At 43.1% G+C, this 15,000-nt stretch overlaps 1 protein-coding gene across 1 annotated transcript in view; it reads right to left on the bottom strand.

The window, feature by feature from the left end:
* Positions 1-15,000, bottom strand: part of LOC144519095 (collagen alpha-6(VI) chain-like) — a 69,682-nt gene that overhangs the window by 23,596 nt on the left and 31,086 nt on the right. Inside the window, exons 23-33 of the mRNA XM_078251988.1 lie at positions 10,812-10,874; positions 10,304-10,366; positions 8,252-8,314; positions 7,836-7,886; positions 6,633-6,668; positions 6,452-6,514; positions 6,305-6,367; positions 4,709-4,744; positions 3,100-3,136; positions 2,903-2,914; positions 608-1,101 (exon numbers count right to left, since the gene is read on the bottom strand). Coding sequence (XP_078108114.1) covers positions 608-1,101; positions 2,903-2,914; positions 3,100-3,136; positions 4,709-4,744; positions 6,305-6,367; positions 6,452-6,514; positions 6,633-6,668; positions 7,836-7,886; positions 8,252-8,314; positions 10,304-10,366; positions 10,812-10,874 — 981 coding nt within the window. The remainder of the gene's footprint in view (positions 1-607; positions 1,102-2,902; positions 2,915-3,099; positions 3,137-4,708; positions 4,745-6,304; positions 6,368-6,451; positions 6,515-6,632; positions 6,669-7,835; positions 7,887-8,251; positions 8,315-10,303; positions 10,367-10,811; positions 10,875-15,000) is intronic.

The raw sequence follows: 15,000 nt of genomic DNA, 5'->3' as shown, positions 1-15,000 counted from the left end.
AATGCTCCCCAACGGGGTTTTTCCCCCCATTGAATCAGGCTTTCACCATCTGAAAGAACGTAGAGTCGCATCTGCATTTGTAGGACAGCCAATAGAAACACGCTCTCTTTGAAATGACCTGTGATCGGCCAAAGTCTCCCGTCACGGGTTAGATTTTCTAAAGCCTGAAAAGAAGTCTAGAGAGGCAGCGGGCCGAGCGGCATTTAAACAAAGCAGTGAATCAGAGAAATAAAACGTATTTGCTGATTCAGCACTAGAAATGCAACTCTAGCAAGCATCTCACTATCACTAATGTTATCCACATTCATATTTTGAAAAGTTGGAAGTTAGAACGGAAGGACGGAGAGTCATTTTTCTATGCAGATGATACACCGTCTCGTCTCATTGGTGTGAATTGGCAGGTTTCACAGCGCTGCAGACCGACGCTTTGCAAGTAGTTGCAAGTTTAAACTTGTCTTGAACCATTGGTCTGAACTGGGCTTAAAGGTCATAGGACAGTTTGAAGTGAACAACTCTTCAACAACGTCTAGTTCGGATGCGATTCCCCCAAGGCCACTGGGCGAACAAGAATGGGTCCCTACTTTTAAAACGGTTGAATCAAACCTACCTTTATCGCTCGTTCAACTTCCGGAGCGCTTTGCAGAGAGATGACCGCTGGGATGATTTTGAGGGCTCGGTACTCCATCATGGCGGTGACAATCTCGGAATTATCCTCTGACGGCCCACCGGAGAAGAAGACTGCCACCTTCCTTATCATCAGTCCTTTACGAGTACGTTTGAAGACGTTATGACCCACAAATCGCATGGCAGCCCCCAGATCACGCACGCTGGTCGTGCTCCTCAGAGTGAGGTTCTTCACCTCTTTAATCAGCTGAGTCTTGCGCTGGTAGTCCTGGAAGCGGATCGCATACTTGGTGTAGGTGTTGTAAGTCACCACTGTGACGCGAGCTCCCGTCGGACAGTTGCTCTCAGAGATGGTGATGCCCTCCAGCAGGGAGATGAGGGCGGAGCGCTGCCTCTCAAAGGCTGCCGGGGTCACGTCCTGCGATACGTCCAGACCGAACACCAGTTCAGTGGGGTAGGCCGGGCACTTTGTTTCACCTGGAAGAGTTTATGTTGAGAAAAAGTAACGAATCATGTCCCATAAAACCCCAAAACCACTATGCTATCATCTTTGAAACTCTGCCCAAAACATTTACTTTAGCAGGCTGTTCTCACGAACCATTTGTACATAAATCTATGAAAAGTAAAGCACTGTAATTGGTATGTATAGTACGTATTTATTGCGTATTTATTGCTGTATGCACCAAATTGACTGCTGCTGTATGAGACTGTGAAGATCCGCACAGGGCTTTCAAGCCAGGGAGCAGAGGTATCATGTCCAGGGAGAAGTTAAGGAGAAAACACAAGACTTTCACCCAGGAAACGGGTGTTTGTGCTCGGAAGTACTACTTAAGGGGACTGGTGTTTTAACCCAAATCATTTTTTTATCTTGACTAATTGTTTTGGTGTCTAAACTTAACTGTCTCCAGTGTATCTCACTATCAGTAACGTTATCCACATTCATAGACACAACTAACGATATGTCCAGTGTTACGGCCACACAGCAAACACTTTTTCTGGGATTTGGGGTGTTATTTTGTGTCTTTGGTGCTTCCATACGCACACAAACTTGGAAAAAGTGAAAAGAGGAGCTGCAGCAATGGGCAGTACAACAAAAAATATGGTGTTTTTTGATAATTAAACCATGTAAACCTATGATTCGTACGATCTCGTACAACCTCAAAATACAATTATGAACCTGAAAATGAGCATAATATGAACACTTTAAATGTGAACCTGAGGATTAGTTAAAGAACAAAAGAAGGGAAGAAGCCTGAAGAGTAGTGACTAACTAACAGAAACAAAGCCGCGAAAACTAGACCCTCATCCTCAAAGCAATTTAAACACTAAAGAAGACAACGGATGATCAGAGCAGCTTCAGTCTCAGAGACCCGTCTCCCAGCCTTCCTTATATACAGGGGTGGGGCCACACTGACAATCAGGAATCAGGAATCACCTGAGACGAACAGAGTGGAAGAAGAGAGCAGGGCGGGGAGCGCATAACATCCAGCTACAAAAAAAGTAGGGTTAGGTATCGTCTGGGTTTTTTCCGATACCGGTGCTAAGACGATACTTTTAAAATGGTGCATAAACGGTGCCTGAACCTGGCTGGCGAGTTTCAAGTAAACGCACCGTCTGTGTTGTTTTCCAACAACGGCAGCTGCCTGCAGACTGTTACGTCCCAATGTTGGAATCTTCTAGAGGGAAATACAGTCACACTTTACACCGTTTAACGTAAGCTGTCAGCATTTTAACCATTGTGTTTAATCCAGCTACTAGCTAACGGTAACGTAGCGTCCCGTGCAGCGATGCTTCTGAAAAAAAAGTGTTTAAACTGTGTTTACTAGGTCTAGAGAGATGTTCAGTCATTTCAGGTTTTCATTATTTGGGCGACAATACAGATTAGCTCCGCCTGCTGTTATGGAGACGTATTATGTCTCACGCACGCGCAGAACGTACGCTCAAGTCGGCGTCGCTTCGGTGTGTTCTGAGGCACTTTTTGGACCGATTCGGGGAGACGGGAGCCAAATGATCAGTCCGACTGCCTGTTCTGCCGACGGTCGGCCGTCGGGTTGGTGTGTCAGAGCCTTAACATCTTTTTAAAATGATAGGAGAGTATTATGTAACTGCCAACGGTCCAAAAACACCACTCATGACAAAAATGAAACCAAAGTGAAACTACAAAGGTTTAAAAGGTGAATTGATATTTTCTTGATGATCAGGACAGTAAATCTCACAGCTGGAGTTTTGTAGTTTACTTACCGTGAAGCTCTGAGCGACTGATCGGAGATATACGTACCTTTGCAACATACTGCGTGGAGGAGAAAAACATATTGTTTGAGTTATAGCAGCAGTACATTGAAAGTTATTACACATTTGTTTTGTAAAATTAAAACAAGGACATTATAAAGGTGTATTTAGTATTTTTTGAATAGAACTGTAATTTAGCAATAGTGTTTTGTATCCCAAATATGACAATTACAAATAAACACTCACCACAGTTGTCTTTGATGTAGGTGATCATCTGGCACTCCTGAGATAACAGAAAATATGTTGTGTGTAAATACATTTCATGTTACTATACTATACTATACTACAGTAAAAGTACTAAAACATACTGTGAAAATACTCCACTACAAGTAAAAGACCTGCATTTAAACTGCAGTAAAAGTGTGAACGTTGGGCGCCTGGTTAGCTCAGTTGGTAGAGCGGGTGCCCATATATAGAGGTTCACTCCTCCGACCTGCGGCCCTTTGCTGCACGTCATTCCCCCCTCTCTCTCCCCTTTCAAATCTAAGCTGTCCTATACAAATAAAGACCTAAAATGCCCCAAAAAAATCTTAAAAAGACAAAGAAAAGTGTGTACGTCGCAGTAAAAGTGTGTACTAGGGGTGTGCGAATCGTTTCTGAATCGAAAATCAATATGGAATCGTGCACCCCTATTGTTTACGTTGCAGTAAAATGTTCCTCTTTTTTTTAATATATATTACGACTTTTTTCTTGAAATAATTTCTGACTTTTTAAAGCTTTAGTTCGTAACGTTTTGATATTAATGAACGTCCGTTACATTCAAGCCGTTAAAGCTAATGAAGACTATCAGCTCTCTCTGGATTTCTCAGTACGACTTTGTTCAGAAGATTGTGGTGTCCGCTGACTTTCCCGCGCAGAAACTCCAGTGAAGATAATGAGCTCTTCTGAAGAGTCCATCATGTTTTTTTAATCCTCCGTGTCCTCCTTGGCTACTAGCAACTGTGTGTAGGGGAGGAGGGGGGTGAAGCGTGATCACAGAAGGCTTGTATCATGTGGACAGACCAACAGTTTAGTTGTCATTACTTATAATTCATCATGGGGGCGACAGAAACTACCCCAATAGCTTTGATAATAATATATAGACCTTGTTTTTTTAATATTACCTTAAAAAGAAAAAATATTATGACTTTTTCACTACAGTACAAATACTGATACCACACTGAAAACACACCACTACAAGTAAAAGTCCTGCATTCAAATCCTTATTCTGGTTTAATATTCCTGCTGCATTAACGTGTATGTTGCATTTTCCTGCTGTAGATGTTTAAGGTTGTGCTCATTTTAACTCCTTTATATACTGTTGGGTAGTTTAATCTACAGCAATGCATCATGTTGCAAAAGATCATCATATGTTTGTAGCGTCGCTGTCCTGTGAGAACCACGTATCTCTATAAAGTCGGAAAACTTTTCGTGGTGTCGGATAAACAGCCATTTTCAGCTTTTGTGACGATGCATTTTCCAGCTGATCCAAAAGACTTTATTTAGCTTTATGAAGGAGGAGAATGTTCTCCATCACCCTTCAGTTCATCTCAAAACATTCATCATCAACACATCTGGAGATACGTTGTTTTCACTGGACAGGAAGGGGAGGAAGGAAAAACTGTCATCTGGAAAGTAACTAAAGCTGTCAGACAAATGTAGTGGAGTAAAAAGTACAATATGTACCTCTGAGATGTAGAGGAGTAGAAGTAGAAAGGAGCAGAACGTGGAAACACTCAAGTACAAGTACCTCAGACTTGTACGTCAGTACAATACTTGAATAAATGTACTTAGTTACATTCCACCACTGACTTACACTCATGGCTGTGGTTCCAGGAGGACCTTTGGCACCCTGGATGGAGGGAAAGGAGGAATATTAGTAAACATGTATGGTTATTATTTCATACTGAGATGATGATGACCACTGACTTCAGCTCACAGGTCGCCGGCTGATATTCAGATTGATTTAGAATATAATGCCTTTTATTGTCACTATACACATGAGATTAAAAGCAACTCCTTTTCCAGTGCCAACATGTACGTCAAATAAATATAACATGGAATTAAATAAGTAGTGCAAAAAAAGGGGTGTGATATGTGTGTGGGCTAATGCACATTATTTGAATGTTGCCCAATAATGGTGATCATATTCAATGAGTAACAGATATTGGACAGTAAGAGTAGTGATGTTGCACAGTATACAGATATTGCACAGTAATTGAATTGCACAGTATTATCAATATTATCAATAGTATTAGATATTAAATATTGCACAGTAGGTGGGTAGAAGAAAGTGCGGGGGTTGGGGGGTTAGACTGTGAAGTCAGTGCATGTTTGAGTTCAAAGTGGTTATGACTTTTGGAAAAAAAACTGTTCTTAAATCTCGAATTTACCATTGAGGATTCAACGTTAACGTTTTGATTGTGCTTGCCCAGTTCGGCAAAAGACTCAAGTAAACTGTTATATTTGATTTATTCACAATGTATGAACACATAAGGGACAGTACCATATACTAGTTTAAGTTCATACTGAAAGTAGAGGCTGTTATTTAAAGAATAAATAAAATCTGATTGCAATAATAACCTGACCGAGAGGTGGCGGCTTACATTTTTTAGTTACCCTCATTTCTACTTCTTATTTCTTAGTTTCTAAACCGACAGTAACAGTAGCATGGTTCAAAAGGGTTGACCTTAGTGTCTTCATTAATCAGAGGTGTGTTTTGGGCGTAACATGCAATCAACCAATCAGAGATCATCTCCCATTCCCTTTAAAAGCCAGGCGCGTTTGGACCTTGGAGCATTGCTGTTATGATGGAGGATTTGCACCGTAATATTTGTATTTGTAATCTTCTGCATGTGTGTGTGTGTGTGTGCTGCTGTGCGTCCCTGTGTGTGTAACAAGCATAGTGTGCACGTGCTGTGCACGAGCCTAGGAGCATTTTACTAATGCTCTGTTAAAATAACAATGAAATGCTGCGTTATTGACTTTAGACCAGGTTTTTGTTGGTCAATGGTGCCATCACTTCCCGCTGCCTCAAGATAGCAATACTCCCAGAATGCACCTGAACACACCTCCCTGTAAGACCAATACACCCAGAATGCACCTGAACACACCTCCCTGTAAGAGCAGCACGCCCAGAATGCACCTGAACACACCTCCCTGTAAGACCAGCACGCCCAGAATGCACCTGAACACACCTCCCTGTAAGACCAGCACGCCCAGAATGCACCTGAACACACCTCCCTGTAAGACCAGCCATGGGCCACAGATGGGCGCAGGTGCATTTGTTATTTAAACGACGTGGGCGCTGGACGGGAAATCGACAACTGCGTCGGTCTTAAACTAGCAAAGACACTTGGGTCGGGCGTTGCGCCGTGCCGGGTGCAAGATAGGGCCCTGAATGTCTTCTCACCCTGTGTCCGTCATATCCCGGATCTCCAGGCACGCCTGGATCTCCCGGCAGCCCTGAGTTCCCCTGGAATGATCAGACCAGAAATTAAATAAGTCACAGATGAAGCAAAAACTATTTGAAATAAAGAGCAGGGATGTTGTGTCTCACCCCCCGGCCATGGTTCCCTTCATGTCCTGGGTATCCTTTGGTTCCTTTCTCACCGTACTCACCCTGAAAACACAACATGGCTGAACAGTTTGGACTCCAATGGGCTACCTCTTTCTCCTGTTTTTGGCTGTAGCGTTCGGTATTATTTACATATCAATTCTTAGAAAATAGATGGACTCACCACTAGACCAGGGTAACCAGGGAAACCAGGATCTCCCTGTACAGGGAAGGAAGAGGAATCATAATCTCACTCTGACATCAGGAGGATTTTTTATAAAATGTCACACTTTCCATCCACCAGTTCTTACTTTTTATTTTATTAGAACAAAACAGAAACGAGGGTCAGGTATATAACATAGCACCGTATCCTCATTCAACAGTTTGAATGAGATCTTACGCAGGCTACGTTTACGTAGGTTATGCACATGTTTGTCGTGCGTTATCCCACGAACGTCCAGCAACACAGAGCGATCAGTGCACCTGCAGTGCAGAACCTGTTTAGGCAACAAAGCTACTTGGTTAGTTTGAGGAACAGATTCTAGACTTTCTAAATGTTAAACCCTATTACTTCAAACCTCTAATAGTGACTGTTGATTTGTGTCTATCCTGCTGTCTACTTTACTCCCTTATAATGCCCATATTTAATACTGTCTTTATTTAAACGTTATCCTTGCACTGCTATAGTTTTTATATTACTATGTCTACATTATTCTCTTATATTGTCCATATTTAATGCTGGTCTCTAGACTTTATCCTTGCACTATTGGAGTTATTTGCACTACCACCATGACACACACTCTCATAGAGCACCTTACCATGCAGACTGAATCCCAGGGTCAGTCCCTGCCCTGTCACCGCAAGCATCTCATGCTTATACATCCCTCAGTACATTCATGTGGATTTTTTATTTAGTATATTTTCTGTTATTGTCCATATTATTCATGTGGATTTATTTTATCATCTTGTTTATGATGTATGTGTATGTTGTGTGTGATGTATGTAAGCTACTGGGACCTTGCATTTCCCTTTGTGGATCAATAAAGTATCTATCTATCTATCAATCTGACAGTGAAATGAGTCATTTCGAGGGGGTTGTGCTGCTCATAAAAATGTCTCCGCTGATTTTCTTTCTCCATGTAAGTATGTGGGAAAATGTTTTTTTGGGACAAAGGGCATTGCATGCCCTCTGTTTTGGCCATGTTCTATCCCAGCGGCCTGATTTTAATCCCCTCCTCTTCTAATGCAGAGGTTAAAGGCAGCAGCTGGAGGATCAGCTCCGCCAGCTGTTTTCTCACATTAAACTAACATTTACACAACATGCAAACAAGAACGTTCTATTCTCATCATTTCCTGATCTTGATGAGTCGTTAAAGGTCAGCTCTACCTTAACACCTTTGGATCCTTTAGTTCCATAGCCGTCTTGGCCATCCTGACCCTGGAACACACACACACACACGCACACACACACACACACACACACACACACACACACACACACACACACACACACACACACACACACACACACACACACACACACACACACACACACACACACACACACACACACACACACACACACACACACACACACACACACACACACACACACACACACACACACACACACACACACACACACACACACACACACACACACACACACACATACACACACACACACACACACACACACACACACAAACAAACACACACACACACACACAGGGTCAGAGTCACTGACTGAACGATAACAACGGTTTACATTACACAGTAACCAGCTGATGTTCAGCTCCTCACCGGCGGTCCTATCGGTCCCACTGGTCCCGTACTCCCCTTAACACCCGGGTCTCCTGGTTGGCCCTTCAACAACAGCGACAACAGGAGTTTTAGAAAACACACATTTTACTTGTTTACTTGTGAAACTATCCGAACATGATTGTTTGGTGCAGGGTCGGCATATATAGACAGTAAGTACAGGTAAATGCTAGGGCCGCTGGCAGTCCAAACGAGTAAAGAAAAATTGAAGATGATAACAAAAAAACACACAAAAAATGGTGGAAAACGCGACAAAAACTATGAAAGAAAGTGTCAAAAACACAAAAAGCGACATAAACGTCAAAACAAAGTGCCAAAACGACAACAAAAAAGAAAGCTTAAACCCCCCGCAGAAATAAGTGTAAGAAAATGTTAAAAAAAAGTGATGAATGTTGGACAAAAGCCCCAAAAACGTCTGAAAAAAAACCAGCTGATATTTAGCCGACTACGGTTTTGAGGTTAATGTGCTGTCATCTCCCGTGAGTTGGATATATACTTAATTTTCTTTCTAACAAACACTCCTTTCACTTTCCATAAATGACGTAATGGGAGAAAGATAAGAACAAGTCCCTAGGAAAAGAGGATTGGTTCAAGCCAGGTTCACGGAGTTCAATCTTCAAGAAGGAAAACAGAAAGATTGTGATTAACCGTTGTGCTGTCTTACCACACTTTCATGTTTTAAAGGCTTTTTTTTTAAAGTGTTAGTCCCTTTTTTATCGTAAATCTACAGTAATATACTGGCAGCAGCTTCGCCAGTAAACTAGAGAGACTTACACTCTTTATTGATCCCCAATGGCGTTCTACACATGCACACACACACACACACACACACACACACACATGCTCAGGTCCTATACATGCACTTACCCTATAGTCACATGAGCTACAAGAGACAGCAACATAGCGGCAGGCTGCCATTCATTTTCAACGGGAGTGGCCAGCGACAAGCGACGAGCGACACGACTAAGGCAGGGCCAAAATAGACAAGAAGTCTAATTCATGCAAATGCTGAGCGATGCGACAAAGCAAAGGCAGCGTGACGTGTGTACGTTGGTTGCTCGAGACGAAGAAAAAGCATGCAGGGTGGCGGAAACGCTTCAGGACGTGGTATTTCTGTATACATCTGATATGTTTGGCATTGTATCTCATATATTTTGTTACCCCTATATACCCCTGTTCTTGTGACTTGACAATCCCTCTGAAGTGACTTGTAAGATACGAGGCAATAACATGTTAGGCTACTATCGATACAGAAGCATCAACGTGACTGTAGGGTAATGGAGAGATGACAGAGTGAGTGGGCTGCGACTGCTGAACAGGAGCCCTGAGCAGTTGGGGAGGGAGGAATGATTTGGTGCATTGCTCAAGAGCACCATGGCTACCAGTCCACCTCTGTACTTGAACCAGCGACCCTCCGTTTCCCAACCCAACTCCCTACAGACTGAGCTACTGCCAAAACTCATTTAATAGTTGACAACTAATCGATTCATCTTTGCAGCTCTACACAGGCTACATCTACTCTACTACGTTTTGGTTTAACAACTAATATCTTTTGCTACGTTTATGCCTCGCGTCCGCGTTCTTCGCCGTTTTCGAGCCCCTAAAACTAACATTTGGAAGCACTGCTACCCCCTTTTTGGTTTGAAAACTCTACGTTATTTTGTAGTCTGGGTGGACACAAAGGGAGACGCACATTTACTGTATTTTCAACTTCATTTCAGACGTTTTAAGACCTTTATGAATGGAATTTACGACCTACATCACGACATAAAAGTACAACGAAATGCAGAGTACTTGCAAAGTGAATGAATGTATTTTAATTGAATAAAAGCGCCACGGAGTGATAATGATCCGTACATATACAGCAAATTATATTTGGACGAGCGAAAGAAAGAACTACAACACCACGGAATAAAAGAAAAACATTTCAATAGGCCTGTCAAGACCTAGAACACAATACTTTAGATTATTACATTTTAGACCTGCAGAAACCCTGTTAAAAGTTATCTTCCAACACAAGATGAGGTCACACACCTTCTGTCCGTTAGCGCCGCGACGTCCAGGTTGTCCCAGGTCTCCAGCTGCTCCCGGTCCACCCTGCAGAAAAACCAACAGAGTCAGAGGAGACAAGAGAGGAGAGAAGGAGAGGAGACAAGAGGAGGAAAGAAGGAGAGGGGGAGTAGACAAGAGAGGAGAGAAGGAGAGGGAGAGGAGACAAGAGGAGAGAAGACAAGAGGAGGAGAGAAGGAGAGGGAGAGGAGACAAGGGAGGAGAGAAGGAGAGGGAGAGGAGACAAGGGAGGAGAGAAGGAGAGGGGGAGGAGACAAGAGAGGAGAGAAGGAGAGGGAGAGGAGACAAGAGAGGAGAGAAGGAGAGGGGGAGGAGACAAGAGAGGAGAGAAGGAGAGGGGGAGGAGATGAAACAAGAGAAGAGAGGAGACAGTATCCAATCACACCGTGAAGTTCAACCAAAACTTTATATCAATTATTAATATAAATAAATATGACTAATGAAGTGGAGGACGGTGGGGTGATGTACCGACCTGAGGTCCAGGGAAGCCAGAGATGCCTTTCGGTCCGCGGTCTCCGTTTCCTCCCCTGCGTCCCTGCAGAGACAACAGACTGGTTCAGGCTATCCACACGTGTTGTGTGTTATTTACATGTTTACCACCGGGCCTGGTTACGAGAAATGGAAAATACATGATGTCGAGTATATGGTTCTCAGCAGGAGACCGATGGAGTGCCTACTCCAGGTAGGGAATATGAGTCCTTACCCCAAGTGAAGGAGTTCAAATACCTCGCGAACAAGACCCCCTAGAAAAAAACTCTGAAAAAGTGGGGTCGTCTCATCTAGTGGGGTCTAGACTTTCAGCAGTTCAAGTCGCAGAACATAAGGGACGTCACCTGTTTCAGCAGCCAATAGAGACGTCAGCTATAAACTATAGAAATAAAATGATCCATAATCCATTTTATTTTAATGTTACAAACAGCTGGTTGAAATGGCAGTTTTAGACGGAGCCTCAACGACTGCACGAAAGCACGGTAACATTATACGGTGGAGCAAATAGAGAGAGACTGAAGAGAGAGAGAGAGGGAGCGCCCAGCGACGAAAGAACAAAGCCGTGAATCAGAAAAATAGTGTGCCGTCTTATAATCAGGGTCGTCTTATAGTCGGGCCAAACTCTCCGTTGGCTTGCGAGCTGGAAAAACCAAACTCTGGTCAGGCCAATCACATTGTGTATAGAGTCGGTGGGCGGGGCTTATGGCTGCTGCTGCTGGGAACTACGGTCTTCTGGAAGACTTGGAGTTCAGCTTTTCTTTGAGAAAAGAACTAAGAACGGCACTGAAGTCATTTTTAAAAAAGGAAGATGTGTTCGGAGTTTAAAGTGTAATCTATCTCATCAACTAGCGTTGCTCTGGTTGGCTATGAGTGCAGAGGGAATTTGAAAGACAACCGTTTGAGCCCTGTGAGTTCCCATACCCAACATCTTAATGTGGGTCTGGCTTGTCAGGCTAGCCAATAGCTCCTTACGGTATCCAAACGTGGAAAGTGACGTATAAAACATTTGGTGTCTGAATTATTCTGCTTTTATCTCTGTTCAAATAGTTATTAGTGAAGGAAAGAAGTAGACCATCACTAGTACTCGTACGTTTTTAGACCACAGAATGTGTGTTATCAGCGTATTTCAGCCTGGATGGAGCTTTAACGGAATATCACTCCTTGAAGTAACTCTGGCAGCAAAAAGAGCGATAGCTGGAGATTATTTCTCCTTCCTCATTAGGCCGCTGTTTAGAAATGTTTCACAGCCCATTAAATGTTTTCAAATGATTCTATATAAAGCAATGATCCAACAGGAGAATTGAAAAAAACACAAACAGAATGAGTCAGACAGTCAGTTTCATTGTTTCAGGTTTTCCTTTTTTTCCCTTAGTCAACATCTTCACAGAGTCGCACACATGGTTTAACTTCCCCTAAACAGCTCCAGTGAAATTCTCTGGAAGTCTGTCCTTAAGCCAAAACAGTGATCAAGTCCAGATCTGCCAGACACCCGTGTTTGACTCCACAACGCTCTACGTTGACCTGTATTCAGGTCTAGGGTGACAAGATGAGTAAAAACCCGAAATTCCAAATAGAAAAATCATTAAAATCTGTAACTCAAATGTCATTATGAAACAAATAAAACAAACACAATCCAATCACTCCTTCTAGTGGCTGCCTGCTCGTCCACTTTCCCTGGCCTCATGGCTGCAACTTGCGCTCTCTTCATCTACTCTATAACATAAAAAGGGGACAAAAAGGTTGTGATTAAGGCGATAAGGGCCGACGCAATGCGATTCATTTGTTTTAATTGCATTAAATCGCATGTCGGCATGCGTTTCATTTATTTTACACTTCACTCAGCTTTGCGTCGTGCCTAAACGGCTACTATTTTGACCCTTTGGCGCTGCCGTACTTCTTCATAACTCATCTTCTGCTGCAGAATGCAGGCAGGCTGCCGGCATGGAGAAAGACAGCAGCAACAGACTTCTGAATGGCGCTTTTCTTTTTAAAAAAACTCCCGGACGGCTCAGTAGACAAGTCAAAGCCATATGCACGTTGTGTAAAGCTGAATTAAAATATCACAGAAGCACGTCAAGCTGGAGCTACCACCTACGGAGCTAATTAACGTGACGCAGTTTGATGCTGGCGGGCTCAGGCAAAGCGGTATTTTGGAGAGTGCTACGAGTGCTACTTGCTGACCTGTGGAACCAAATCCCCAAAAAATGACTACAGCTCTTGCAAAACGGGTGGCAACTAACTGCAGACCTGTCAGCATCGTAGAGGACTCAGGTCTTAAAGACGTACTACGGTTGACATGTTCTGACCCGTGTCGTTGCCGTCGAGGGGGACAGTAGTTTCACCATACACAGCCTGTACGACACGGAGAAAGCAGCTAAACTGGAACAGCTGCAAGGTGCTGCAAACGCTGTCTCATTAACCAGTGATCACTGGACGTCAGTGAGTAATCCACATTATTTATTAGTTACTAAACACTAGATTGACTCTGTTTGGACGTTGCACTCGTTTGCCTTAACGGTGGTTGTTAGTGTTACATCTCAGTCAATTGTTCTCAATCCTTGTTAAAATGTCAAGGTTAAATGTCCTGCTGTGGCATCTGGTTTTTGTATAAGCAAAGTGTTAGTGTTACATCTCAGTTAGGTTAGGTACTTCAAACAGATTCAAACATTTGTTTACAGTAAATAAATAATAGTCAAGTTCATAAAGTCACTTTCTTTGCATTCATTTGATTCCCAATAAAGATCCTGTGGTAAGAACGGCTTTCCATTGTTAATATGGACTTAAAAACTGAACATCATGAACAGGGTTACAAGTCTCCGAGACCTTGTCTGTGTGAATGTTCATGTCATTTTCTGGTGTTATACATGTATGCTTTGTTTCCTTACTTGGGTGTTTACGTCATTTGTGGTAATGTGTCATATATGTTCTTTGGTGCTATTCATCTTACTGTATGTCTGTATGTCTGTATATATGTCTATGTCCTCTTTTTTATATGAGGTACCCAGGGATGCAAAATGAATTTCAGCCCTGGCTGACAATAAAAGTAGTATTGTATCGTATCGTATAACTTATTTCACCAGTCAAATGCTGGTAAACAACAAAAAAGAAGACACTCGATGCTAGAACTTCACAACAACATCAATTGCACCATACGAGGTGCAATTGAATGAAGCATTAAGTCGCGTCTGTGTTGTATCTCTGACAACTCAGACCCTGGCAGGGGCCGCGATACTTTTCCTACAGCTAACCATGTAGTTTGGTGCAGGACTCCCCTGCACCAGTGGTGTAGTCTACGTGATACGCAGGTGTACGGAGTATACCCACTAGGAACGGTCAAGGATTTCAGTATACCAACTCACAAAAACGCCAGGATGCCGTTACGTAACGATGATTGATTTGTGAGGGAACTTTCACACTTTACGCTCAGTCGCCTCGGAACAACTACACTGCGCAAATATGAAATAAACAAATGTGAACCACTAAAGTAGCTAGATATATGAAACGAACGCAAACTAAAACTGCACTCTTTCAGTGTTTTGGAAAGCCTGCGCCTGAAGCTGCACTGCTGCTTCGGATGACGCTGCAGCAGACGTTAACGTTACAGAAACTACGGGAAATGAGCCAGAAGAGGCTGATGCTTTAGCCTAACGCGGTAATGTTACAATAAACCCATGGGGTTGTCGCTCTGGGACACGTCGCTCTGGGACGGGCGAGTCTAATGCTGGGAGGGAAAAAATTACAGTATTCTCACTACAAAAAAGACTACACCACTGCCCTGCACGTGAAGAACAAGGCGTCCCACCGATCTGCCGTAGTGAGAGTATGTTGCACAGAGAGATCAGGACGAGACGGGAGCTGTTCCTGTTCCTTGTTGATCAGGGGCACGTTCAATCTCAAGACCGTGTGCACCGGTTTGCTACGGTTTCCTGTCCAAAATAAGCAACAGAAACCTTTAAAAAATGGCAAAAATGTCGGAAAAAGCGACAAGAACTCTGAAATCGCGACAAAAAGCCTAGTTTTGATTATTCAAATATCCCATCCCCCCCCGTAAATTACACCTAACACACGACGACACACAGTCTGAACTCTGTTTGTGAAGATAAACTCTGCACCTCTTCCTAAAATGGAGCTCTCAGCTGTGATTGGCTGTGGGGCTTTCTAGCAGAAAGAGT

The sequence above is a fragment of the Sander vitreus genome, chromosome 6, assembly GCF_031162955.1.
Source record: "Sander vitreus isolate 19-12246 chromosome 6, sanVit1, whole genome shotgun sequence".
NCBI lineage: Eukaryota > Metazoa > Chordata > Actinopteri > Perciformes > Percidae > Sander > Sander vitreus.
The sequence above is the reverse complement of the archived record's forward strand: the minus strand, read 5'-3'. Positions and strand labels throughout refer to the sequence as shown.